Source organism: Pezoporus flaviventris, unplaced genomic scaffold, assembly GCF_033815535.1.
Source record: "Pezoporus flaviventris isolate CSIRO_AGI_PZ_B2104156 unplaced genomic scaffold, CSIRO_AGI_Pfla_v1 ptg000001l, whole genome shotgun sequence".
Taxonomy (NCBI): Eukaryota; Metazoa; Chordata; class Aves; order Psittaciformes; family Psittacidae; genus Pezoporus; species Pezoporus flaviventris.
Window position 1 is genome coordinate 57,849,831 of NW_026892549.1, and position 27,029 is coordinate 57,876,859.

General features: G+C 53.3%; 1 protein-coding gene across 1 annotated transcript; it reads right to left on the reverse strand.

Annotated features, from left to right (window-relative positions):
- Window positions 1-6,920: 6,920 nt before the first annotated feature.
- Window positions 6,921-26,305, reverse strand: LOC133272493 (aryl hydrocarbon receptor-like). Its single transcript, XM_061459647.1, is given in 11 exon segments — window positions 6,921-7,104; window positions 7,107-8,584; window positions 8,935-9,076; window positions 9,308-9,417; window positions 9,769-9,959; window positions 10,090-10,211; window positions 10,990-11,095; window positions 12,891-12,980; window positions 14,940-15,058; window positions 23,012-23,199; window positions 26,200-26,305. Coding segments are annotated over 11 exon segments (2,634 nt in total). The 5' UTR covers window positions 26,241-26,305; the 3' UTR covers window positions 6,921-7,057.
- Between the last annotated feature and the right edge of the window lie 724 nt (window positions 26,306-27,029).

Below are 27,029 nucleotides of genomic sequence, written 5' to 3' on the forward strand. Positions count from 1 at the left end.
CCCAGCTCCCACTGCCCCTGTTCACATGGGGCAGGTTCAAGTGCATCACCTCTTGCCCACCCTCCTGTGGTCCCTGCCCCATTGCTGGCCCCACAGCCCCAGCGGGGCTGTCTCCCTCGGTGCAAAGCTCTTGGCTGACACCAGGGCAGTTTCCCATCATAAAACTTCCTCCTGCTGCGCTTTTAAAGTTGGAGAGCCACAAAGGACACATAATGAGGCTCATCGTTTTCCCAAGCAAACAAACACTGCCCGCTGTGTGTGTGTGGATGTGTGTGCGTGGGGGGGGGTACTCGCTGCCAGTGAGGCAGCTCTTTCGAAAGCCCAACAAATGGAAACCAGCAGTATTCCAATGGAAGCAGCCGCGACTTCCCAAGCTCCAGCCAAAAAGTCCCTCCTTGCCCTGTAGGCCTTGAGCTCCAGCAAAGCTTTGGCATTCGGGTCCTGCTGTCCCCAAAGCCCTGTGCCTGCCTCCCAGCTCCATCCCAGCTCCATCTCACAGCCGGTGGTCCCTTGCTGCTGGCAGGAGTATCACAATGAGGGGGTAGTTGGTCTCTTCCCTCAGCTCAATGGCTGGGACAGTGAATTCTTCCATCCCTTGGGCAGAAGGGATGGATTGGAAACACTGGGCAGAGCCCTAGGATTGGAGCCAAGGGGGCAATAAGGGAAAGGACAATATTTGGCCCATGTCTGTGCAGCAAAACAAAGGCTGCAGCAAGCAGAGGGAGCAGAATAGCACAGTGTCGACGCACAGACAGGCAGGGCTGTCCTATCTGCACCAGTTCCCAAGCAGTGGCTGTGGCTGGTCCTGTGATGTCCCTGGGTGTGAGCACTCAGCACCAGCCAGTTCTCCATCTCTCTGCCACATCTACTGCCCTGTGGCCCAGACCCCCCAGGACAGCAGTGGAAAAGCTGGACCAGGAGGGATGTCATGGCAGCATCGTGGCCCTTCCTTCAGCAAGGATCTGGCAAGAGATGACGTGACAGCATCTTGGTCTGCAAAAACCATCCCTCCTTTCCGGAGATGAAGCACACACAGTGCAAAGGTGGGTGTTTGGGAAGGACCCAAGGAGCTCAGGAAGGGAGTGGGAATAATTGGAAATCCAGATGTTTTCTCCAACATGGAAAGCTGGCAAGAGCAGGAGCTTTTCTGAGTGGGGAGCATGTCACCCACCCATGTGAGCAGGGATGAGCTCAGCCAGGTTGGGGTGCTGGCAGCTGCATGCATTAGTGGGGTGCTGCAGAGGGCAGGAGGAGGGGCTACAGGGGCAGGCAGCAGCAGGATCTGGAGCCCACCTGCATCCTTCCCATGGATGCAAGGACAGAACAGAGCAGATTGATGCAGCTCAAGGTGAGAGGGGACCACTGCTCCATCACTTCTCACCTCGCCATGGACACCGCAGAGCCCTGTCTGTCATCTCACACGTGGCAGAGCCCTGCTACCAACACAGAGCCCAGGGAACCCCAGCCCCATGTCCCTCTCCCTTGGGCATGTGCATGGTGGAGGCATGATGCGATGAAGATGTCCTGGCCCATTCCCAAGCTGGATATTGGATGTAAGAGCCAAGGAGAGGAAGGCAAGCAAGCACATTTGCTCCAGAGCAAGCAGATCCACAGCCACTACCTCAACTGAGACTTAGCCCCCCTGCAATATGTAATCCAGAGGGGGGATCAGAGGAAGGATCCCTCTTTCTATCCCAGGAATGGGAAGCCAGCAGGGAGAGAGCCAGACCCATGGATCATGTGCATTCTTCCCCTGGGCAGTGCCTGCTCACTCCCCAATGGAAACGGGCACCTGGGGTGTCCTGGCAGCCCCTGTTCCTTCCTGCCTTCTCCATGACTCATCCACTCCAGGGGAAAAGCCAGTCATTCAGCACACATGAGAAGGACCAAGGGAAGCATTCCATGGGAAAGGGGACGAGGCGGATGCTTCTCGCATGCCTCATCCCAGCGGCTCGCCCTTGGGTCTCTGCCTCTTGGCTGGCTGTGGGAAATGGCACTTGTTTCCCTTCCTGCCGCAGTCATGCTCCTACAGCACCATGAGGTGGGGGGGATCAGAGGTAGAGCTCTGGAGCCCCATGAAACCTCAGTGCATCCATAGCCCAGGTATGAGGTGCCAGAGTGGATGTGGATGGGAAAACTGGAGGAGAGACGAATGGGGATGGCGGTGAAGTTCCCTCTGTGGAGGTAACCCCAAGAGCAAACAGCCTCCAAACTGAATGTCCTGGCACAGGGCAGTGCTGCTTGCTTGGGGGACCATCCCAGCATCCCTGAGGTTGTCACCTCCCCTGTCCCAGCCTGTGCTCAGCATCTTCCCAGGAGAGGAATGGTCAGCTTTGACTCAGCTGGGAACAACAAAAAGAGGAATCAAAGTCCTTTGGTCAAGAAAAAAAGACTCAAAATAGGAGCTATTTCCACCCTGGGAAGAGGAAATTCCCAGCTCCCGGTGGAGGAGCTTGTGCTAGCTGGCTCTGCTGAACAGACTGCCTCAGGCTGCTCAGTGCCTGGATGCCCTCAGGTTCTGCCTCCCCAAGACAGGATGCACAGGAGCTGGGAAGGATTGCTTCCATAAAGATAGCCACGATTAAGGACCCTCATACCCATCGTGCATAGGGTAGCACCAGGAGCTGACCATGGGCCTGTTGACATGTGCCCTATCACTTTCTGGGCCACCCCTGAGCTGTCAAGGATTCACTGACATTGCATGGAATCACAGAATCCCAGCCTGGTTTGGGTTGGAAGGGACCTTAAAGCTCATCCTCACAGGGAAGAGCCTCTGCCTAAGAGGTCATCTCCGTCTCCCCTCTGGCAGGTCAAAGCCATTCCCCTTGTCCTGTCCCTACAGGCCCTTGCCCAAAGCCTCTCTCCAGGTTTCCTGTAGACTCCTGAAGAATCTGGCTCTAAGTAGCTGATGTTCTGGGTTTTCCCGCAACAACATCTCTGTTACCCAGACATGTGCTGGCAGCCCTGTGGCATTGGAGGGGATTTGATTTCCCTTCCTCATTTACTGCAGTGCTGTCCTTTTATTGCCCTGTTGAAGTGCACTGAACATGAGCTGCTTTTCCCACATCAGACCAGATCCTCTCGCTCAATCTTGGTGAGGAGCCAGGCTGAGAAAATCAGGGCTGCTTGGAGACCTCAGAGCAGTTCCAGTGTCTGCAGGGGGCTACAAGGATGCTGGGAAGGGACTCTTCATCAGGGACTGCAGCGACATGACAAGGGGTGATGGGTTCAAACTGAAACAGGTTGGAGATAAGGCAGAAGCTCTTCCCTGTGAGGGTGCTGAGGTGCTGGCACAGGGTGCCCAGAGAAGCTGTGGCTGCCCCATCCCTGGCAGTGTTCAAGGCCAGGTTGGACACAGGGGTTTGGAGCACCCTGCTCTAGTGGAAGGTGTCCCTGCCCGTGGCAGGGGTTGGAACTGGATGATCTTAAGGTCCTTTCCAACCAAAACCATGCTATGGTTCTATGAACCACCCTCTTTAACCCTTTTCTCAACCCAGCTCACAGACTGCAGCTCCCTGCCTGTTTCCTGGGGCTAACCACTGGCAGTGGTTCAGGAAGCACCGCAGGCAGGTCCTGGGCACCAGTGTGCGGCCAAGCAGTCTATAGATGCATATACATATATATATATATGTGTGAGCCTGACCTCCTGCCCAACCCTGGTGATGGGAAACCCATTTTCCCCCAGCACTTCAGAGCTGTCTTTGGCTCGTCTTCACTTGCTCAGCAAACGCCCCTGTAACAGGTCAGCACTTTCTTCACAGCAAAGCTATGTGAGGAATGTCTCCTAAGGCAGCTGGAGCCTTTCCAAAGAGGGTGAGCTACCAAAGACACATTTCCCCCACTCAATCCCCCAGGCAGTGAAGGAAGGTGCAAACCTGGCCCTTGAAGGCTTGCTGTGCACTTCCACTTGGGCTCCTGTGCCCTCTTGAGCTGGGGAAGGAGAGGCTCTCTTCACTCCCCTCCCATGCCTGCCTTCAATGCCCTTAGGGAGAGGGCTGGTTCTGCCATATCTCTCCCAGGAAGAACTTGAGGTGCAGCAGGTAGAAGATACAGGCCAGGGTCTGCAGGTCTCCAGGCATCCCTCTCCTCTGGTACATGACGGCGGGCAAGAGGAAGATCCTGATGTGCAGGATGCGTGGGGCTCCTCGGGCACTTGCTGGTATCCTTGCCTGCTGTGATTTATTCCTGCCTTTAATCCCATACGCCAGCTGTTGTGTTCATGTGCTCAGCTGAGACACTAGGATTTCCCATTAAATCCCAGCCCTCCCGCCATGGAAAGACATTTGCAGATGTGCCCCCTTGGGCCTGCTTTCCACCTGCTCCAACCCAGCTCGCTGGGGTCCTGCAGAGCTGTTGCCAGCAAAGCCCACAGCCCATCTCCAGCCCTGCTGGCACTAGGAGCAATGCCCTCCAGCCACGAATACCAAACCACTCCCTGCATGTGCAAACCCAGCTGCAGCTGAAATTGCTTATCCAGGCATCAGGGACTTCCTGCTCTTCAGGAGCACAGAATCACAGACAGGGTTTGGAAGGGACTCTCTGGTCCATCACCATGACAGCGGGCTGGGGATGTCCTTGGACTTGTGGAACAGGCAGTTTCTCTGCCTCAGGTGTTGTGTGGACCTCACACGTGTGTGGTAGGGAGCTTGCCTTCCGAGGGCTGGAAGGCCCTTGGGCTGATGATGGAGGGCTTTGTGTCTGGTTCCATTACCTGGACAGAGCACTCAGGTCCACACTGCAGCCTTGCTCCTGCTGCCCCTGCCTGGAGCTCAGCCCTGCTCCATCCTCCTGCTGTGGCTGCTCACAGAGCCTGGTACTCACACACAGCATGGTAGGGAGTGAGCTCCTGTAAAGCAGGTCAGGGTGCAATCAAATCCCAGCCTGGTTTGTGTTGGAAGGGACCTTAAAGCTCATCCAGTTCCAACCCGCTGCCAACAAGCAGGACACCCTCCACAAGCCCCTGCATGTCCAGTGCAGCTCCAGATGTGTTCTTTCTGCAGGGATATGTTTATTAGCCACATCAGACTTGTATCAGGGAACCCAAACAGGGGTCAGCTTAATACAGACTGGTGACTGAACCTACTGACAATGCAAACAGAACCCTCAAACACCACAGCCTGTGCCTGTCCAGAGCACCCCTTGGGAACAACACAAACCCTGACAGGTAACAAACACCTTCCTCTTCATGAGCACAAGGGCTGCTGGGTGCCAGGAGCGTTAAACCTGTTGAGGCACCATGAGCACAGGGAAACCATGGAGCTGTTGAAGTGAGTCTGGAGGAGGCCCCAGAGATGCTGCAAGGGGTGGAGCAGCTCTGCTCTGGAGCCAGGCTGAGAGAGCTGGGCTGCTTCAGCCTGGAGAAGAGAAGGCTCCTCAAGGGGAGACCTCAGAGCAGCTCCAGTGCCTAAAGGGGCTGCAGGAAACCTGGAGAGGGGCTTTGGACAAGGACCTGTAGGGACAGGACAAGGGGAATGGCTTTAACCTGCCAGAACAGGGGAGATTGAGATGAGCTCTTAGGCAGAAGCTCTTCCCTGTGAGGGTGCTGAGGCGCTGGCACAGGGTGCCCAGAGAAGCTGTGGCTGCCCCATCCCTGGCAGTGTTCAAGGCCAGGTTGGACACAGGGGCTTGGAGCAACCTGCTCTAGTGGAAGGTCCCTGCCCATGGCACAGGGTTAGAACTGGGTGAGCTTTAAGGTCCCTTCCAACACAAACCAGGCTGTGGTACTATGATCTTACAGGTGCCAGGACAATAAAGGTTGGCCAGTGGAGTCTAGCTGGTGGCATTTTGGGTCTTCTGGTTTGTAAGGCTTCACATCATAGGTACTCAGCTCCCTTCCCTGCCCTAGGTGGTCCTCCAGGCCACTTCAGAGGCATTGGGCCTGTCACCAGCATCACTTTGCTCCCAGCATGAAGCCAGCACATTAACCCTTCCCATGTCCCATCTTGCCTATCAAGCAGGGCCAGCAGAGTGAGGCAAAGCAGGGCATGAAGGAAGGGATGCAGGGAGATGAACCACTCCCCTCCAGCACACTTTATTTTACTCCTTGGCAAACCATACAGGCTTACCACAAGGTGTGAAAGGCAGAAGGGATGATTCTCCCAACCACTCTGAGCTAAGGAGGAGCTTGGCTGGAACTTCCTCACCCTCCTGCCCAGAAAGGTCTCAACAGGTTGGTACCCACCTCTCCCAAAGTTCCTGTTGAATAGCCCAAACCCAGCCACCTCTTCTCACCAACTCCAGATCCCATACAGACCCTGCAGATGCTGCTGAGCTTCTCCAAGTGCTTGATAACATCCCTTTTCCAGAGGAACAGGGAGAGGAAATGAAGACTACAGGGCATGGGGAGCAAGCACACTCTGGCAGGCTGAGATACTGCAGGGAACCCAACATGGCAAGGGTGGTCCTCATCACAGAGGTGAGGAGGAGCCCATGTTGCATTGAGAAACAGCAATCCAGTGCTACATTGCATGTAAAGCAGCAGGTTCATCTGCAAGAGGTTGCCATGAGCACATAGTCCAGCAAACAATGTGTCCTTCCTTGGATCCTCAAAGTCTGCCATCCTCTTTGCTGGCATGGCTGCATCTCCCTTAAAGACCTGTTAAAAACCCAACTAAATGAACAAAACACTTCACCTTAGGCTGCCTGAAAGCTCTGCTAGGGAACTCCATTTCAGGCACTGGAAGACACAATTCCTGAGACCAGGAAGCACTCAGAGGCGATGCATGGCCAGAATGCTCCCAATTGCTGGTGGCTCTTCAAAATGTAGCTCCTAGTTCACAGTGATGCTTCAAACCCAGGCTGCCCACAAAGGATGCTGTGCCTGCATCCCCTGGGTACCACTTCTCGCTCTATCCATGAGAGCTGGGGCACCCCTCAGGTCCTGCAGCCCTCACACCTCACCTTAAGCTGGACCTCACAGGCACACAGAGGTTGCCCACCCACGAAGGAGGATGCTGATGGGAAGCCAGGACCCTGCTCGAGTGCTCCTGCACCCACCTTTGTAGGAAGAGATGCTGAGAACCTCAAATATGAGCCTGGTGATGTTTCAGGGTGGCTTTCACTGGGGAAAGGCAAAGCAACAGGATGCTGGGGAAGGGATGTCTTAGGGGTATCCCTGAAGAAGTTGCTTTCATGGCTGAAAAGGCTATTTCCATACTGGCACTCGGGCAGCACATCGTGGTCTGGCAGTGTGGGTCCAACACTGGACCCCAGCAGGAGGCTGCTGTGTTGCACTGGACGTGCCCCACTGCAACAAGGAGCTGCCCCAGCCTGCAGCAGCCACTGCATGGACCATTTGTCCTCTTGGAACACTGCCTGCTCCCTTTCCCAGGACAAGCTGGGCTCTAGGTGAGAAATATGGGGCCCTTTGGGGAAGTCCCCATCCTCTGGTGATGCTCTTGCAGGGAGAACAGCCTCCTCCTCATGGAGGTCCCCATGGGAGAACAAAGACTCATGCAAGCCCTGTACAGGGCAAGGAGCAGGTTGGGAGGGCAGCAACAACAACTCAGCCCCTGGGAGGCTCTTGGGCCTCCCAGCCACCACAGGCTGGGACTCCAGATGTGTTTCTGCTTCTTCCAGATGTTTCAGAGCTATCCAAGCGTCCGGCTGGCAGCCTCCAGAAGTGCTCTGCCCTAAAGCATTGCCTGGGTTTGCCTGAACAGGGGCATTGTGCCACTGGGTCACTGGTGTGTTTGAGTGCAATGGTGGTGGGCAGCTTGAGCCCACCAGCTTGCCCCCAGGCTGGATGTCATCATTAGGAACAGTGTTATCCATAGGAGCAGAGGTGGGAACTCCTGCTTGAAGCCCTTGTCCTGGCTTTGCCAGCTCAAATGGGGCATTCAGAACAGTGCCCTCCACCAGCCCAGCTGGGTTAGACAGAACCTGTTGCTCTGGTTGAGCAGAGCTGATGGAGACCAGAGGGACCACAGCATCTTGGCCTTGGGCACCGGGTGCTTGGGTCTGTGCTGGGCCTTGAAACACTGACTGAGCTGCCCAGCAGTGCTGGAGATGAGCTGCAGCACCATTCTCCTCATTACAGGGTAGGAATGCCATGCTCTTCCCAACATCCTGCCCAAGGAACATCTGCTCCATGTAAGATGCCACTTCAGTGCCAACCTCCTTAGCTGGTGACTTCTCTGCACCCAAGCTGAGCAGAGCATCCTCCCACCACTGCAGCTCTGCAGTGTCCATGTTGAGGCTCTGCAGTGCCTGGGAGATGTTTCCATCCACCTCACTCTTCTCAAAGAGGGTCTCAATAATGACCAGGAGGGAGTCACTGTCCTTGGCATCACTGACTCCTTCATCCTGGCTCAGGCCATCAAGCTCAGCAATGAGCTGAAGCACATTATCAGCATGGGAGCTGTATATGGATGCATCCTGCTTTATCACGGGCCCAAGAAGAGGGTTGGGATCTACCAAGCACTGCTTTGGATGGGAGTGTGCTTGTATCTGTGGCTCCTCCTTTGCCTGGAAGGAGTCCAGGGTCTCAGGAAGGTCATTCCTGTATAAGATCGCTTCCCCCGTCACAAAAGTAAAAGGCAGCTGCAGGTTTCTCTTCCACAGATTCTCCTCTCCTTCTTCATCCCTTCGGGACAGAGGGAAAAAAGATGGAAAACAGCATGAGCACCTCCTCTACAAGGGACCAGACAAAACCACCCTCTCAGCAGTGAGACAGGAGCTCACAGCCCTGCCCTGGCTTTTCTAAAGCACATGGGCTGGCTACAATGCTGCTGGTGGAGGACTGCGGCTCTGGGAAGGGCTGAGAGAACAACTGTGTGTCCATAGCTTGTCCCAGGCAGGAATGAGCGTAGAATCATGGAATGGTTTGGGTTGGAAGGGACCTTAAAGCTCATCCAGTTCCAACCCCAACTTCTGCCTAAGGTCTAATCTAACGCTGAGAGCATTGAGGGCAAATGGAGACACAGAGATACTCACGAGAGGGCTCGCTGCTGGGCAATGATGCAGTCGGGTTTGCCCCCCTTGTACACCAGCCGGGCATTGCCCTGCACCCACACCCAGGCACCCTTCTTGGTCAGGAGCCGGAAGACTATCAGCCCACTCTCCCCTGTCTTCATCACTAGGGCAGGGAGACAAGAGAGGAAGCAGGGACATGGTTATTGCATAGGTATAAGGCACCAGAGCTTGAGCATCACCTCATGCCCGTGCTACAGGGGCAATGTGGGATGCAGCCAGCATGGCACATCCAGTGCTGTCTGCGCAGCCCCACCAAGGAGCAAGAGTGCTGGGGAGCCATAAAATCCCCCCCCCCAAGCCCCCTCATCCCAGTGTGTCTCCCCCCAACACTCACTTCTTATGTGGCTCTCGGCACAGTACATCATGTCAGCGGCGTGCACAAACTGGTACCCAGACCCAATCCTGCAGAGCTCCGTTTCCGTGTACCCCAGGACAACCGTCCCCCTGGAAATATGGGGACCAACAGGGATACCAGGGATGGATTCCCCAATTGCATCCCACCAGCCAGATGTGATTCCCTACCCAACAGCTTCCCACTCTGGGTACAACTCCCCATCCTGGGCTGAGCTGTATCCCTTCTCCCACAGAACCACCCCAAGCTGGGTTGGCTGGGCTAAAACCCAGCAGCCAAGAAGTGCTGTCACTCAGTTAATCTGCTCATCATGGTACTGGGGGACTGCAGTGGATGGACTGAAGCATCAGACACCTTGCCATGGGAGTCAGGTCAGAAGCACCCTGCTTCTATGGGCATGGGTTTTCCATCCATTTTGCCATAGGAAAAGTGAGATGTCTTACTGGGAATCACAGGCCACAGGGGTGAAGTCCAGCTTGTGCTTTGTCTGGAAGATGAGCGTCTCGGTCCGGAGCTCCAGGATGGAGAATGGCTGAAGGACAGTTGCGATGGCGAAGAAGACAAATGGGGACCTGTCTGATGGTGACTTCTGCTGCCCAAGGAGGCGTTTCAAGCGCCCATGGAAACGCAAGGCCTTGGATGGGGTTAGAGAATATGGGTGTGAAGTGAACAGGGTGATGGGGACTGGCTGCGCTGCCTCCCCATGGAACTTCAGTGGTTCCTTGGGAACACCACAGAATCATAGAGGGGTATCCCAGCATTACCAGAAATCCCGAGGAGTTATCCAGCAAGCAGCGGAAGCGGCAGGTGAAGCTTCTCTCCATGAAGGAGGGCTCCTCGGGGCTGGATGTGGTGCTGCATCCAGCCAGCAGCTCCATGGGAAAGGCTGGGAAACCAAAGGGAAAATGAAGCCTTCCAAGCTGTACATACCTCAAAGCCTTCTAGAACTTCCTGGTGGAGACTTTAATGCTCAGATGAGTCATAGAATGGTTTGCGTTGGAAGGGACCTTAACGCTTATCCAGTTCCAGCCCCTGCCACAGGCAGGGACACCTTCCACTAGAGCAGGTTGCTCCAAGCCCCTGTGTCCAATCTGGCCTTCAACACTTCCAGGGATGGGGCAGCCACAGCTTCTCTGGGCACCCTGTGCCAGCGCCTCAGCACCCTCACAGGGAAGAACTTCTGCTTAAGAGCTTATCTCAGTCTCCCCTGTTTCCATTTGAACGCATCACCCCTTGTCCTATTGCTGCAGTCCCTGATGAAGAGTCCCTCTCCAGTATCCTTGTAGCCCCCTTCAGACACTGGAAGCTGCTCCGAGGTCTCCACGCAGCTTCTCTTCTCCAATGAATGAGCCCATGATCTCCACCTGATGGGCAGTATCTTCCCAAGCTTGCCATGGGAAGGCAAAGTCCTCTTGCCCCTTCACACAGGAGCAAGGCAACAACCTGCTCCCATTGGAATGAATAGGATTTCAAATCCTGAAAAGCAAAAAAGTTTGGGGAAAACATCCCCATCTGTATAGCACAGCACAAACCTGTTGGTGACAGCCATGGGATGGCTGCAAGTCCCAGCTATGGGATGCTCCCTGTGCTTGGTGGCTCTAAGCACCAGCAGGAGGGGTTTCCAGCATGGAGTGGCCATGCAGAGGGATCACCCTGGCACTCACCATGCGGGCTGCTGCTGGACACTGGAGCCCTGTGCAGTTGGTGGTGGAAGACAGCTCTGTCATCCGTATGGATCAGCTCGTACACACTCTGGTGGATGAGATCCGACTGGAACGACACGAGGAGAGTTCTTGTTGAAGAAAGGCCTGGAAAACGTGTCTGGAGGGGGACACAGCAGAAGCCTTTCCTTCATGGATACTAAAAGCACCACAATAGAGCATAAAGAGGCAAACACAAAGCTTTGTGTGCCTTGAGAACAAGGACCAGGAACCTGCTGGCTATTAAGAAGGGTGGCTCAGGAAGAAGGAAAAGCAAGCAGAGATGGGGAAAAGCCTTTGGCACTGTGGGAACAGCTCAGAGGTTTCTATAATGGAAATGGTAATGTCCAAGGAAGCATGGCTGCTCAGGGGCATCACAGTGCCTGTATCGCCAGCATCCTCTGGCCATAGCTAAACAGAGCTTTCCAGCCTGTTCCCCACAGGTTCTCCTGGTGTCTCCTAGCCTTTCCAAGGATGTCCCACACTGGCTCTGGTGCCTGATCCTTAACCACAGTCCATGGGGAATGGACTCCCAGCCTGCTCTTTGGGAAGCTTTTCTCCCCATATATGGGATGCACATTGCAGCAGTGGCATTTACCTGGCATGTCTTAGCCTCTAGCATCATCTCAGGACCAAATCAGACCCAGGGCCACAAGGGTTATGGGTTGTCAGAGGGGAATGTGTTGGTGGGGTACAAACTGCAGTCTCCAGCAGCACACAAGCTCCCTCTTTGCATTGACATCCCTGGCTCTCTGCTTTGTTTCTCCCACAGGATCAATGCATAAAGTAATTCCAAGGTTGATCAAACCATTTTGACCAAACCTATCTATTTTCCGTCATCCTCCCCCCCCCCCCCCCCCCCCGATTTATGCAAAGGGATTTGGTGGTTTAAAAAGTGTGTTTGTATGGGGTTTAACTCCTAGCCCCCCCTAACAGTGGGGATCTGTATCCCAGTGCAAACCACCTTCCTTAAGTGGGCCACCAGGGAAGATGCACATGCTGATGCTGAGCTGTAAAAGCCACACAGCAAGAACACCAGCACGTCCTCACATCTGCCTCCCAACACAACCCCCTTCTTCTAGGGCCATGCCTTGCCCATCCCAGTCCTGCACACTGTGATGGTCAGCATGGTTCTGACCAACCATGGGCAGCTCAGGCCACTCCCTTAAGAAAGGGTCAGAGCAGAGCATCCTGCTTAACCAGACACACAGGTACACTGAGAAGACCACTCCCTGCCTGACTGCCCTGACTTTGGGGCATCAGCCCAAGGAACAAGGGATGGGACAAGAGGAAACAGCCTCAAGCTGCACCAGGAGAGGTTTAGATGGAGCTGAGGAACAATTCCTTCCCCAGAGAGTGCTCAGGCATTGGAACAGGCTGCCCAGGGCAGTGCTGGGGTCACCACATCAGTCCCTGCAGGTACACCAGCACCTATGCAGGCTTGGCAGCCCCACAGCCCTGCTGTGGACTCAGTCCTTTGGCCAGAACTGGAGGTAACAGGGTCGATGTGGGCTGAGACCTGCTTGTCCTTGGCATCCCAGGTAAGCCATGGTACTGACCCTGATGCCAAGATGCCCTCAAGCACAAGTGCCCAGCAGCATGATCCAAGAAAACTCTCACACCACCCTTCCACAGGGAGATAAGAAGCTAAAGCCTGCCATTGCTCAACTTGCATCTGTTCCTACTAAATCACAAGCATTCTTGTTGGCTTTCACAGCCCCCAAAGGACATGAGTCATGTGAAAACATACATCCAGAATGACCCAAGGGAGCTGGGAAGGAAGAATAAAGCCCTGGCATCACTTTTAGCAGCACCTCCTTCCCAGAGCTGGACTGCATCCCTCCGGTTACAGCCATGGTACCCACCTGATGAAAGCCCAGGTAGTCCTGTACAGTAGGGGAGATGTAGAAGATACAACCATCTCCCGTCACAGCGATGACAAACCCATTGAGTGCCTGAAAGCAGAAGTTGAACCCAGAGTTACTCTCCCCAGCTACAATCCAGCTGCTGGAAGATGAACTTCTCCAAGTGTTTCTTCAGCATTTGGAGATAGGAAGGGACTTTCTTCATCAGCAAGATAATGGAAGCAACTTGGGATCATGCAAGACTTTAATCCTGGTAAGTTGGTGGATTTGAGGGGGTTTCTTCAGTGTTAGCATGAGCAATGATCCAAGGCAGACTGACCATTTCTAGACCCATCACTACTATAGAAGGTATAGCTACGCTCTTCTGTGGCAAACATGGATTTTGCCCTTACTGCCCAACTCAACTGCACTGAGCTGCCCCTGGGAGGGACCATGGGGAAATGCTGTGTCATAGAATGGTTTGGGTTGGAAGGGACCTTAAAACTCATCCAGTTCCAACCCCTGCCATGGGCAGGGACACCTTCCACTAGAGCAGGTTGCTCCAAGCCCCTGTGTCCAACCTGGCCTTGAACACTGCCAGGGATGGAGACCAGGACGGAGAGGCTCTTGCCTTCCAAGCTGCTCCTTTGGCTCTGTCCCTCCTTGCAAAGAGGAGGCAGGAGCAATCTGCTGCCACAGCTCATGCACTTGCCCATTTACAGTGACACTGAAGCTCGTGGGAGCTGGCTTTATTTAGCAACAGGGATTACTTGAATGGGTGTCTGATCCTGCACAGATCCAGCTTGCAGCAGGACCGGTCCCTTCCCTTTGTGTGCTGCAGTCCCCACGGGTCCCTGACTCAGAGGCTGTCCTGCAGATGACAATATGTGACTAATACACTCTTCAAAGCAGAACCAACCTAAACCACCAGGCAGCTCAGCTGGGGGATTTGTATCCCATTAACACCTCACAAGCTCTCCAGATGCCTCCAGTCACCCAAAGGTGCCAATGCTCAACAAATTGCCATCATAAGGCTCAGATTAAGCCTCCAGAGAGCTGCTCCATCATGGGACTGGGGCAACCACAGGCTCCCTCCTGACTATCATAGAACCATAGAGTAGTTAGGGGTGGAAAGGACTTTAAGATCATCAAGTTCCAACGCTGTTGGGTTGGAAGGCAACAAAGGCAGACTTTAAGGAGAGCCAAACACCCGTTTGCTGGTGGAAGAAGAGAGAAGGGGACAAGGCCCATAAAGCACAGACACATGCTGTGTCAGAAACAGCCATGGAACAACTCAAGGTCTTGCATGGACTTGTCCTGCAGCCCCAAGGTGTGGCAAGCTTAGAGCTGACATGCCCAGATGTTTATTCTGCAACCAGCCTTTGTGTGACTTTTCATACCTCATTTCCTTCCTGCTTCCATTGGCAGCCCAAACAAGCAGCATTCAGCTGATTCACCAGCTCCTCTGAAGTTCACTGACAGCTGTTTCATTACACACACACACACTGGCCTCTCTACAAAGGAGAGCTCCCATCACCCTATGATTCTGTCCACCAGTGCCTTCCAAGATCCAGCTCTCCATCCCCAAACTGAACCATCTTCCATCCCAGGAGCTCATCCTCAGGAATTCATGCAATGCCTCAGGTAGAGCAAAATGCTCCTGGTGGATGTTTTACCCTACTGCTATCACCATTCTCCTCTTGGCATTGACTGGAACACAAGAAACCCACCACCTCAGACACTAACCAGGGATCAATCCCTACACTGCTGCATGATAGGGCACAATCTACCACCCCAAGCCCTGCTCTGTTACAGATGCAGTTTATGGTACAAATACACTGAAAAGGGGCAGCAAATTGTGTGGGGTGAAAAGAGTGGGTCCAGGGCCCCATCCCAGCCTTGCAGTGTCACTGCTCCCTGCCCCAAGGTGCTCAGTGCCTGTAGAATAGCAGTGAAGGTAAAGCAGGGTCTCCTCTTGCTGATGGGACCCCATGTTCCATTGCATGGGACCATGGCTGGGTGGCAGGAGCCAAGGGAAAAGCCCACACAACCCAAGCTACAGCACCATACCTGGAGCAGCAGTTCCCCCTCAGGAAACAGCTCCCTGTTGACCTGTGGGCTCATCCATCTGCTCCCTCCGGGGGCTCGGGGCTGCTCCAGCATGTAGTCACCAACATCCGTAGCTGTGGCTGCGAGTAAGAGGGCAAGTAATGAGCATGGAAGGGGTAAAGTGGGAGCCTCTCCCTCCTTCTCCTCCTCCTCCCAGCCTCAGGGTTACTCACACACAGGCTGCACCACTGCACATGGATGCAGTCTGCAGGAAGATGGGAGCAGTGGGGACTGGAGAAGAGCCCCTTTACGGAGACATATAGAGACATGCCCAACTTGCTCAATGCTTTCTCCAAGGGATTATCATCCCATTGCTAGGAAACCTCATTTCTGCCGAGGTCTGAGCAGAGATGCAAAGCATAGGAGGGAAGAAACACCACACAACACAGCAAGAAGTCTTCAGGTTAGAGCTGGGAAGAGCTGAAGTTGGCTTCAAGCCACCCCACTGCCACAACGTCTTCTTTCCTGCCCTCCATGGATGACAAAAGACAGTGGAAAACCTTCCCAAAACATCCGAGATGACACCAAAGCACCCACACTTCTTCCTCCTGCCTTTGGCTGCTCAGAAGCAGATCAGAGGGTTGGTGGCCATGACATTCCCAATGAGACACTGAGCAGCTCTTGGCTCCCATTGCCATGACCTCCCCATGCTGCCTCGCATGTCCTCACTGGATGCCTTCAAGGTAACACCCATGGTTAGCAGACCTCAAGCATCACAGGACACTCAGAACTGATTGCTCAGGGAATAGGAATGAGGACAGCAACTCCCCAGGGATATCCCCAACGTGGTACTTCATCAGCTGGGGAATTCTCATTGAGCAAACTCAATCCAAACTCAGCTTTCAGCAAAACTTAATGCATGCCTTTGCACCACCTCAACCAAACCCCCACAGGGTAAGGCTCAAAGCAGCTCTCACATAGGAATCACCTCACTGCTGCAAGCTTCTGCAGCAACCCAGTGCTGGCCAGAGCTCAATACTGGCCTTGGCTTTCCAATGGTGCTGCATGGCCTTGGCTGGATCCAGAAGGAAAAGGTCTTCTGAACTGAGAGAAGTGGTAGGAAATGAGGAACAAGCACAAACCATCCCAAGTCTGACCACGCAGTTGATTTTTAACATGGTAGAAGCTCTCACCTCCCCACAGAACAGCTTTCAAGGTTTGTTGGTCTATTTCCCAACCCCAATAGCCCAGTGTTCAAAGCCAAAGTAAACCCAAACCTAACCAGGTTTCACCTGAAACTTCTGGAATGAGGCATTCTGCTCCTCAAACCATTACCAGGCATGTTTGTATTAAAACTAACCTGAGGGCAAAACATTGTTCAGATCTATTGACATGTGGAGCCTGAGCGCCAGCAAGCCCACAGGCTGCCAGCAGCCAGGCACATGGTTAAAGACACTTAGCTGAAGGTCTTGCATAAGGTGGCACAGAGGAGCAGTGGAGAGGATGCTCTGAGCCCATTAAGCAGAATTAACCTCAATCTCCATCACTGATAGAACCGGGCTGCTTCATAGAATCATGGAATGGTCTGGGTTGTAAGGGGCCTTAAAGCTCATCCAGTTCCAACCCCTGCCATGGGCAGGGACACCTTCCAGTAGAGCAGGCTGCTGTGAGCCCTGTCCAACTTCATCTCAATTTCCCCTCTAGCAGGTTAAAGCCATTCCCCTTGTCCTGTTGGTCACTTTAGCCTTCATCACAAACCTGCATTGCGCCCCACACGAGCTCCCATTCCCTTTGCAAAGACACTTCCCAAATCAGCAAGAGGAGGATCAGCCCATCCAGAGGATGAGAGACCTCTGGGAAAGGCTGGGAAAGAGGAGGATCAGTGCTAGGAAAGTGGTCTCTGTGCTCATCTTATCCATCAGTCAGGGAAAGGCACAGCAAAAGGCAGGTTTGAGGCACTCACCCAGCAAAAAGTCTCCTCGCACCATTGCCAAGCAATCCCCAAGGACAAACTTCCAAAGCCCATCTGGACCATGGGTATGGCTTCAATTTGCGCATGATGGAGCAGAATAGTTTTGACATGAAACAGCAGTTCTGCCTTTAAACCCTGGATTCTTTGGAAGGTCTGACTCCTCTCCAAAGCATTGCAATGAGATAAGATGGCAGGGTGATACAAAAGGAAACCAAGCTCTTCCAACTCTAAGCTCCAAAAGAGCAGAGAGTGTTTTGCAAGGATGCACATCCTGAAGGCACACGGTCTCCAGTTCTCTCCCAGTGTCTACCAGGAGCATTTCTGCAGGGAGAGCTGCTCCGGACTTACAGGATCCAACAGGAAACACCTATTTGCTATCTGACACTTCGCAGTAGAATGATTGTTTCCAACTCCCCCACCAAAGCAGGGGGCTTTTCAACTTCCATCAGGGATATCCCCATTCCCTCCTCTCAAACACAGAGTGGTCCATTTCTGAGCTAGGAAACCCTGCAGACTGTATCTCCCATGGGACACACTACAATAGCCTGGCTTGGGGAGAAAGCCTGGGGCACAGGGGAAGGGTAGGAAAGCCAAAGAGATGGTGCCTTAACAACTGCTTTGCCATCAAGCACCACTGCACAGGGGTTACAAGGTTCTAAGTGCAGGGCATGTCTTGGAATGGTGCATCTAAGCATTGGTGGTGCAGAGCAGCTGTGTTCACATCCAGCCTAGAGGCCAAGGAGATGCTCACACATCCCTCTCCCACCAGGATACATGGGATACCCTTACTTTCATCATGAACTCAACACATGGCACCTGGCCTTGTTCTTGCAGAGGGGTACAGAGACTTTGTGCCTTGAAAAGGGAAAAACAGTGCCTTGAAAGGGCAGAAAAAAGCCCCCACCATGAGTAACCTCACAGGAGGGACGAAACACGCCTGAAACTTTCCCCATTCACTGGGGAAGTTATTGGTCTCTGGGGGATTTCACCAGCACATAAATCCACACACACCAGGAATGATCACACCATGAGAGCCCATCACAGGGTGATGGCTTGGAGCCTCCTTCCCCTCCTGCTGCCTCCCCAACACAGCTGGGTGAAGGTGATGCAAGGAGCATCTCCACGATGCGCTGACACTGCAGAGTGGAGCTTGGTCAAGATTGTGCCAGCATTACCAGGAACAGGAGGACCAAGGATTCTCCATCCCAGCTTTGTGGTCACAGAATCCCAGCCTGGACTCAAGAGATGCTTGGAAAGAGCAACTCTTCATCAACATGGCAACAATTCAAGTTGCCTGGAGACAAGGCAATGGGCTTGAGCTGCTGACAGAGGCAGCAGAGGACAGGGATGCTCAGGCAATGTCATGCTCTCCTGCTGCAGGAATGAAGCCTGCACAAAGCAGAAAGCACAGAACAAGGGCTTCCACCATCTCCCCTTGAAACCTCTGATGTGCTACATCATGAGTAGGCTGCAGATGATAAAGGTCTTCATTAGGCAGGGTGTGAGGTTGACCTTGATGAATCAATGGGATGATGTGAAGCCAAACAAGATGAGCGTCACAGGAGAGACGCAGGTAGAGAGTGGAATGAGCTGGGAATCACAGGCACCATGGCCAAATGGGAGTAATTGGCCCTGCAAGAAGGGGCAAGGGGTGAACTTGAACTTGCCACTCCACATGAAGTCATTCAGTGGTGATTGCTTTTCCATAGCAGCTCTCATGCTGGGAAGCACGTGCTGAGTGCATCCCAGTGGGAATCACATGGATCCCAGCTGGAGAGCTTGGCATAAGGGTCTCCTCTTGGCAACCAGCAACCCCAGCTAGAAAATGTCCTGGTAGAGTCCCAACGGGCTTCGTATGGGGCAAAAGTTAAGGCAGCCAAGTTTATTCAGTCTTGGAATAGGATGCAATAGGATGCCTCTAAGCATGTTGATGGCTTCCTGCCCTCCACATGCTGTGCCTTCATCAGGACCCATCCATCACCCATGCCATCAAGCCCAAGGCATTGGAGATGAAACCTGTCTGTACCTCCATGCCGTGCCAGACACAAACACACACCAGTCCATGCATCCCCAGCCCTCAAGCACTGCTCTGCAGCAGCATTTAAGCCACTGCTGATAAGCAGGTTCTAAAAGCAGCCCCTGGCTATGTTGCAGGCTTCATCTGCACTGCAGCCTGAAGTTTGCGTACTACCAACTGCAGAGCCACACTCTGCACTCCCATTTTACCACTTCAGCACCAGAGATGGGCTGGGTGATGAAGAAGCTGGTCCTATCAGTTAAAGAGTGCAGCAAGGCGCCTCTTCCTGCCCCCATTGCATCCTTTGGGATCCTGATCCCTGGGAGGACCTTCTGGGTCATAGCTTTCCTGACATAGGCAGAGTCACCTGGTAGCAGCACAACAAGCAGGCAGGAACTCCAGTGATGTGTCAGAGGTAAAACCTTGACCAGGGCTGAGTTAAGACTGGATTCAGCTGCACTTAGACTCCTCGAGAGTAACAGGGCCTAACCTGAACCTCATGACTCAACAGGAGGGTCTCCCTTACTCCTTTGTACCTTCTTTGGTGAGATCTTAGGCAAAAGGTCTTCCCTGTGAGGGTGGTGAGGTTATTCTGTGATTCTATTTCTGCACATACTATTTCAATTCAACTCTGTATAAATCACTGTAACCCAATCCTGTATGAATCATCAGCAATTCAGGCACGATATCTTTTAGTATGGAATAGAGTGGACCTTGCCATTTGTCCTGGGTTCAGCAGTAGCAGTCATGTTTCTCCTCCTTGGTAGCTGGTGCAGTGCAGTGTTTTGACTTTCGGCTCAGGAACAGAGCTGATAGAGATGTTTTGGTTTGGCCAAGGACTTTGTGAGCCTCATGCTCTGCCAGGGAGGAGGGGAAGCCAGGAGGAAGCAGAGACAGGACACCTGACCCAAACTGACCAAAGAGGTATTCCATACCACAGCACGTCATGCCCAGGATGTAACTGGGAGTTAGCCGGAAGGGCTGGGAGACTGCAGGGTTGGAGGAGGTATCGGTCGGAGCTTGGTCGGGCTTGGGGGGCGAGTTATCGGTCAGTGGGTGGTGAGGTGTTGTATTCTCTTCCCTTGTTATTTCCTTTATCATTATTATCATTGGTGGTAGCAGTAGTGATTTGTGTTATACCTTAGTTACTAAACTGTTCTTATCTCAACCCGTGGGAGTTGCATTCTTTTGATTCTCCTCTCCGTCCCTCCGAGAGCAGGGGGAGGGCAAGAAAGGGGGGGAAGTGAGCGAACAAATTACCTGACTGGGTTTAAACCAGGACAGTTCTTTTTGGCGCCCAACGTGGGGCACGAAGGGTTGAGATAACGACAGATTTGACTGGATTAATAGTCATTCGTCACAATGCTGATTTATTGGCTCTCAGAGTTGTTCTTGTTGATCTCACAGCTTCAGACCGTTGTAACTTACGTAGAGCCGGTATTTGCTGTATTAGTGTTTATCAAGTGTGGGGCCTGGGCTAAGGTTCTTGTCTCACTGTGCTTTATGGCAATGGCTTGTAATGCGGGCGGGCTCCAGCAGCAGGGCGGGACGGACGTGGCCGTGGACTTGTACCTGGCCGTCCGGCTGCTCTTCACCGTCCTGGCCCTCGCCCTACTCTCCATCTTCGTGAGGCTGCGGGGAACTGAGGGGGAGCGGCCCCGGGAGCGCGGCCTCGGGGACCAAGCGGCGGCGGGAGCGGGGCCGGAGGCCGCCAGGGGACGGCTGCCGGTGGAGGAGGCCGGGGCGGTCGAGGAGCAGAAGGAAGCGGCTGCCGAGCAGCGGGATAAGGCGGCGGAGGAGCCGAGCCCCGCGGAGGAGCCGAGCCCCGCGACGGCCGAGAGCATTCCCCGGCAGCCGCCCGCCGAGCCCCAGGAGGACGCAGGAGACCGCGCAGCATTTCCCAGCAAGGCAGAGGAGGAAGAGCGGGACTCCGGAAAAGAGAAGCCGGTGGTGGGAGAGCCGGCAAGCACAGCAGCTACACCAGCCCCAGTGACAAGTACAGCAGCATCAACTGAGAGCTCTGAAGGCTCTGAATGGCCTTTGGGTATCCTTGGGACCTGCCTGCTGATTGTGAGGGGGATCAGCATGTTGGCACACACACAGGCTGTGTTCTACCCACAACCATTTTGTCTGATCTCAAAAGTTAAGCAGAGTCAGGTTTGGGTCTTGTCTGGGGTTAGACGACAATATAGGGGGACCAAGAGATTTTCCCCAAGGCTGGAGAGTCATGAGTGGCAGGGTGTGTGGGACAGTATGGGCAAGTATCTAGTCCACTGGGCCCCTCCAGTGCTTTGGAAGCGTAGGAGATGGAAGGCAGCTGTATGGAGTCCCCAGCAACAAGCTGCAGAAACTGCTTAAGGGGACAGTGAATTATTTTAAGCCTGGTGGGCCCATGGCACTTCAGGCCATCAGAGCAGAGATGCAACACAGAGATGGACTCATGATCGAGGGGTGGACTTAACAATGGACACTATTGCCCAGGTTATTCACGAGTGTGAACACTGCACACAGTCTCTCCTGCTCTGAAAGACTGTTACAAGAGATGGAGCCTGACATGGACCAGATGGACGCAGCAGCTTTATAGGGACTGGTCCATGCACTAAGATAAGAGTGCACCGAGATAAGAGTGATGGTATATTGAAAATGTGGGATCTGAGCATGACGTGAATGGTATGGAATAAGGGGTGGATAATGTCCTGGGTTCAGCAGTAGCAGTCATGTTTCTCCTCCTTGGTAGCTGGTGCAGTGCAGTGTTTTGACTTTCGGCTCGGGAACAGAGCTGATAGAGATGTTTTGGTTTGGCCAAGGACTTTGTGAGCCTCATGCTCTGCCAGGGAGGAGGGGAAGCCAGGAGGAAGCAGAGACAGGACACCTGACCCAAACTGACCAAAGAGGTATTCCATACCACAGCACGTCATGCCCAGGATGTAACTGGGAGTTAGCCGGAAGGGCTGGGAGACTGCAGGGTTGGAGGAGGTATCGGTCGGAGCTTGGTCGGGCTTGGGGGGCGAGTTATCGGTCAGTGGGTGGTGAGGTGTTGTATTCTCTTCCCTTGTTATTTCCTTTATCATTATTATCATTGGTGGTAGCAGTAGTGATCTGTGTTATACCTTAGTTACTAAACTGTTCTTATCTCAACCCGTGGGAGTTGCATTCTTTTGATTCTCCTCTCCGTCCCTCCAAGAGCAGGGGGAGGGCAAGAAAGGGGGGGAAGTGAGCGAACAAATTACCTGACTGGGTTTAAACCAGGACACCATTGAATGCTGTTGAATCACACATTTATAGGTTTCTATTAAAATTACTGTATTAATATCTCAGAGTGATTCTTTAAGTGATGCTAAGCATTCAGTTTCATGACACAAGAGCAAAACAGCAGCAGTGTCCAGCCACAATCCTGCTGTGGTACCAGGGTCTCCACTGTTAGCAGGGAGGCAAACCTAAGGACCTCAGTTCTCCAGGCATATCAGCTCAATGCTCCATCCCACAGAAATTAACTGGGATCTCTGGGCACAAAGCTTCACCCTCCATCTCCTGGAAACACTCATTAGAGAAGTGGGATAGACATCACCACAGCCGAGCCCAGCAGGACCAGGGTGGCAAGTAGAGCAGTGAGCTACCAACATGACACACACCACCACCACCCCTTGTCCTGTCCCTACATCCCTTGTCCAAAGCCCCTCTCCAGGTTTCCTGTAGCCCCTTTAGGCACTGAAGGTGCTCAAAGCTCTCTCTTTAGGGAGTCTTCTCCAGGTTGAACCAGCCCAGCTCTCTCAATCTCTTGGTCTGTTTCAACCTAATTCATTTAGCTATAAATCACTGTTCCAGCTAAATGAGGGAGATGTTGCTGCTCAACCTAGTTTTACCTATTGGCCCTTTTTTCACCACAGGCTGGTGGAAGCAGGACACAGGAGGCACTTTGAACATAAAGGAGAGGAATGGTTGCTAATGAGAAGGAGATGAAGAAGCTGCCAGACCCCCAACTCCTACCTGCAGGAGACACGACTTCCCATCCCCAAACAAGCATGGCTCAGGGTGGGATGTGAGCTGCTCAGTAGGGATTGACCCCAGGGGCTTTATCACCATTCACAACCCAGGGACACTCACCCAGCAAGTAGCTCTTCACCTTCAGGTACCCAACAGCCAGGCGCAGAATGGAGAGCTTGTCGAGCCTGGTGCGCACATCCTCAGGGAAGGGCAGCAATCCAGTCAGCTTGCTCAGCTCCTGGTTGAGCCGGTCCCGGTGCCGCTTGGAGGGGTTGGACTTCACACCCTCAAGGGGTGGTGGTTTGGGGCTGGAAGAGGCAAAGGAGAGGTTAATCCAAGCAGGCCTGTCCAACCAGGCTCTTTCCAGACTCATGTTGGCTTTAGAGTGGCCACTACAGTAAAACATTAGGAAGCCAAGGTAAAGCCATGTGGCAGCAAAAGGCAATGGCTGGAAGAGTAATGGCCATCCCAGCAGGTCACCTTGTAGAGCTCGGGGTGTGATGCTCCTTAGTTGTAGTGTTGGGTGATGCTCAGATGGGCACTTCCATGTGCAGTACAACTGAGATACTACAGCCTTGCTCCCACCACTGAACCCTAGCAGGGAAAGTGACACCAAAGGCAGAGACCTACAAGCGATCAGAGCGTATCTTGGCACTCTGGGTAAGACTTTTCCACCCATCCTCTGCTCTGTCCTTCCTCATCTTCCTCATCCCATACACCCTTCCCACATAGCAGGTCTCTCCATGGCCATGTTCCACATGCTCCCACCAGGTTCCCACCACAGGCATAGGGTCCACAAGAGTAGTTATTAAGCAGCCACGGGGACCTGCCTCCATCAGCTGCAGTCACTTCACACACTAAAATTGAAGCTCCATACACAGGAGGAAGAGGTTAGTTAGTAACCTTATAATGAGTCTTGGGTGTCACCTTGTCTCCTTTGGTTGTTAATGCCAGCTTGGTTCTGTAGCTTGAAGCAAAACCCTTCAAGCTCTCCTTTCTGTATTTGGTTCAAGTGTATCCCCTAACATACAGCTCATTGCCTTGATGTAATTCCTCTAACCACAGCCTCCCCCTCTGCAGGCATCTTTGCTTCCTAAAGTAGCTTCAGATAACAGGGTCTGCCAGTGTTTAGCAGCAATTTAAGCTCTCCCCTCTACTCCCATCCTCACATTTTGCCTGGCAGGACTGCTCCCATGTGTGACAAGGGAAGAAATGAGCATTAAATGAGGTGCTTGCACTGCTGAGAGCTATCAAATGGGCTTTCAAAGCATGAATGGAGAATTGGAGCATTGCTCCAGGAAAGCTCAACCATGCTGGTTTCTAACATAGGCATCAGAAGGGATATACCCTGCTTTCCAGAGGGGCTGGGTACAACCAAACACTGAACTTGTCCCTGTGAGCTGGGCAAAACATACTGGCATCAGTGCCGTTATTAACTTAACAAATGGCCTTGTCAAACTCTATGAGGTTCTCATGGTCCCACCACTCCAGCCTGTCCAGGTCCCTTTGGATCCCATCCCTTTCCTTCCAGCATGTCACTGCACCACACAGCTCAGTACCATCAGCAAACTTGCTGATTGGTGCACAATCAGTGCTGGTCCCGATAGCAATCCCTGAGGAACACCGCCTCAGGGTGTCCTTTTACTTGTACTGGTGCCCTAATGCAGCACAGCCTAGGACATGGATACAGCATAAAACTCAGCATGGCTGTGCCATGGAGAAGCTGCTCGAACAAGCCTTGTGCATTCAGGCTGGAGCAGAGCCATAGGGAAAGCTCTGCTCCCGGCAGGGCAAAGGCTGTGCCACCACTGCACAATTGTTTTCCATCAGCTGCCCTTTGAACTGGCAACACAGCAGGAAGCTGATCGCTTTGGAAAGTATGGAATGACATTAACCATTAACAGAGATGAGGGTGCCCCAGCTGATACATTGCCTCCTAATTACTATTAATAGGTTTTGAACAAGTAACAAGCTCTGAGCAAACAGCAAAGGGACTAGAGCATCCCCCAAGCCCCCATCCTTCCCTTCTCAACCAGCTGGCTGCAGATCCCACCATCCCAGCCCTACTTGGATCTCCCAGCGGGACTCTGTTGCAAGATGTGCCCAGGCACAGAGGAAAAAAATCAGTTCTGATTCCCATGTTGACCCTGTAGTACCAGGGTTGGCCCTGAAATATCAGGGATCAAGGTCCCTTCTGCTCCAAAAGGACACCTTTTCCCACATGCTGTGCCACACAAATCCAGCCCAAACACCCAGTTTGGCTGCACCACAGGGCTAAATCACTGCTTCAAAGCGAGCAGTAGAAAGCTTGAGGCAGTGTAACAACCCTTTGCATTTGCACACTTCAAGACTCCCTAATAAATATCCAAGAGAGGCTCTGGCTCCCCTTCTCTCCATAGGGTTGTAATGGTGATGCTCACTCTTTTATCCCAGGCTTGGGTTCAGCTCATCTGCCTCTGAGAAACACATATCATAGACTGGTTTGGGTTGAAGGGACCTTAAAGCTCATCCAGTTCCAACCCCTTGCCATGGGCAGGGACACCTTCCACTAGAGCAGGTTGCTCCAAGCCCCTGTGTCCAACCTGCCCTGGAACACTGCCAGGGATGGGGCAGCCACAGCTTCTCTGGGTACCCTGTGCCAGCGCCTCAGCGCCCTCACAGGGAAGAGCTTGTGCCTAAGAGCTCCTCTCTATCTCCCCATACTGACACCTTCATTTCCTATGCACCCAATGACCTGAGGTAACCAGGCTGATGTGACTTCAGAGCAGGTACACAGGAGGCATTAGGAATCCCAAAGCCAGGAAACTCCAGCAACACATCCGAGTGTGTTGTGCAACAGCTACTGAGCAGCACACAAGGTAATCATTAAGCAATAGGGATCTTTAGGTAAGGAGGAGTCGGTTTGCAATTGACTTACACGGGCACCGAAACAGAAACCAGCCTGCATCTCAAACTCTCCAACAAGCTTTCCCAAAGGAACACTGGGCATCCAGGACAATCACCACTGGGATCTTTACTTCCCCACCAGCACGCATGCCAGAGCCTACAGAGTATTAGCTCCAATTAACCCTCATTAAAATACAGTAGCCCAAGCACGCTGTCTCCCTATCTCTTTCTCTTCTTCAACGCTCCCATCAGCGCAGCTTCACACAGCTCCACCGTAACCAGTTTGCCTCTCACAGACCAGTTTTCACGTCTCCCTGCCCGGTCCCGCACAACGCATCCCACATTCCCCGTCATTCCCATCGCCCATAGAGGGAACCGGGGGTGAGCCCCCCAACCAGAGCACCGACCCGAGCTGCACCCACCGCTTAGGCACCGGCTTCTTCCTCTTCCTCCCCGCGTACATCCCGCCCGCAACCGGCACCGGCCGCAACCCGCGGCACAGAGCTGGCGGCCGTGCCCGGGGCGGGGTTTAACAAGGACCGCGACGGGGCGGCCCCGGCCCCGCACCGCCCCCTGGAACCGCGGACCGGGGTCAGCGTCCATAGGGAGCCAATGGATCCCTATGGAAACGGCAGTCGCCGTCCGCAGGGGGTGACCAGAGGTAGTGGGCCTGTAGGGACAGGACAAGGGGAATGGCTTTAACCTGCCAGAACAGGGGAGATTGAGATGAGCTCTTAGGCAGAAGCTCTTCCCTGTGAGGGTGCTGAGGCGCTGGCACAGGGTGCCCAGAGAAGCTGTGGCTGCCCCATCCCTGGCAGTGTTCAAGGCCAGGTTGGACACAGGGGCTTGGAGCAACCTGCTCTAGTGGAAGGTGTCCCTGCCCATGGAACTGGATGAGCCTTAAGGTCCCTTCCCACTAAAATCAGGCTGGAATTCTGTGAATTCCCACTGTTTCCAGTGATACAAGGCAGGGGAGAGAGAATATAAGGAAAGGCTCGTGGCTTAGATAAGAACAAGGAGAGATCACTCACCAGTTACCATCATGGGAAAAACAGACTTAAGTTGGGGAAATTTTATTGCTAATCAAATCAGAGTAGGATAATGAGAAATAAACCCAAATTCGAGCACACCTACCTCCCACCCCTCCCTTCTTCCCAGGCTTCACTTTACTCCCAAAGTCTCCACCTCCTCCTCTCCAGCAGCGCAGAAGAACATGGAATGGGGATTATGGTCATGGAGATCATCTCATTAC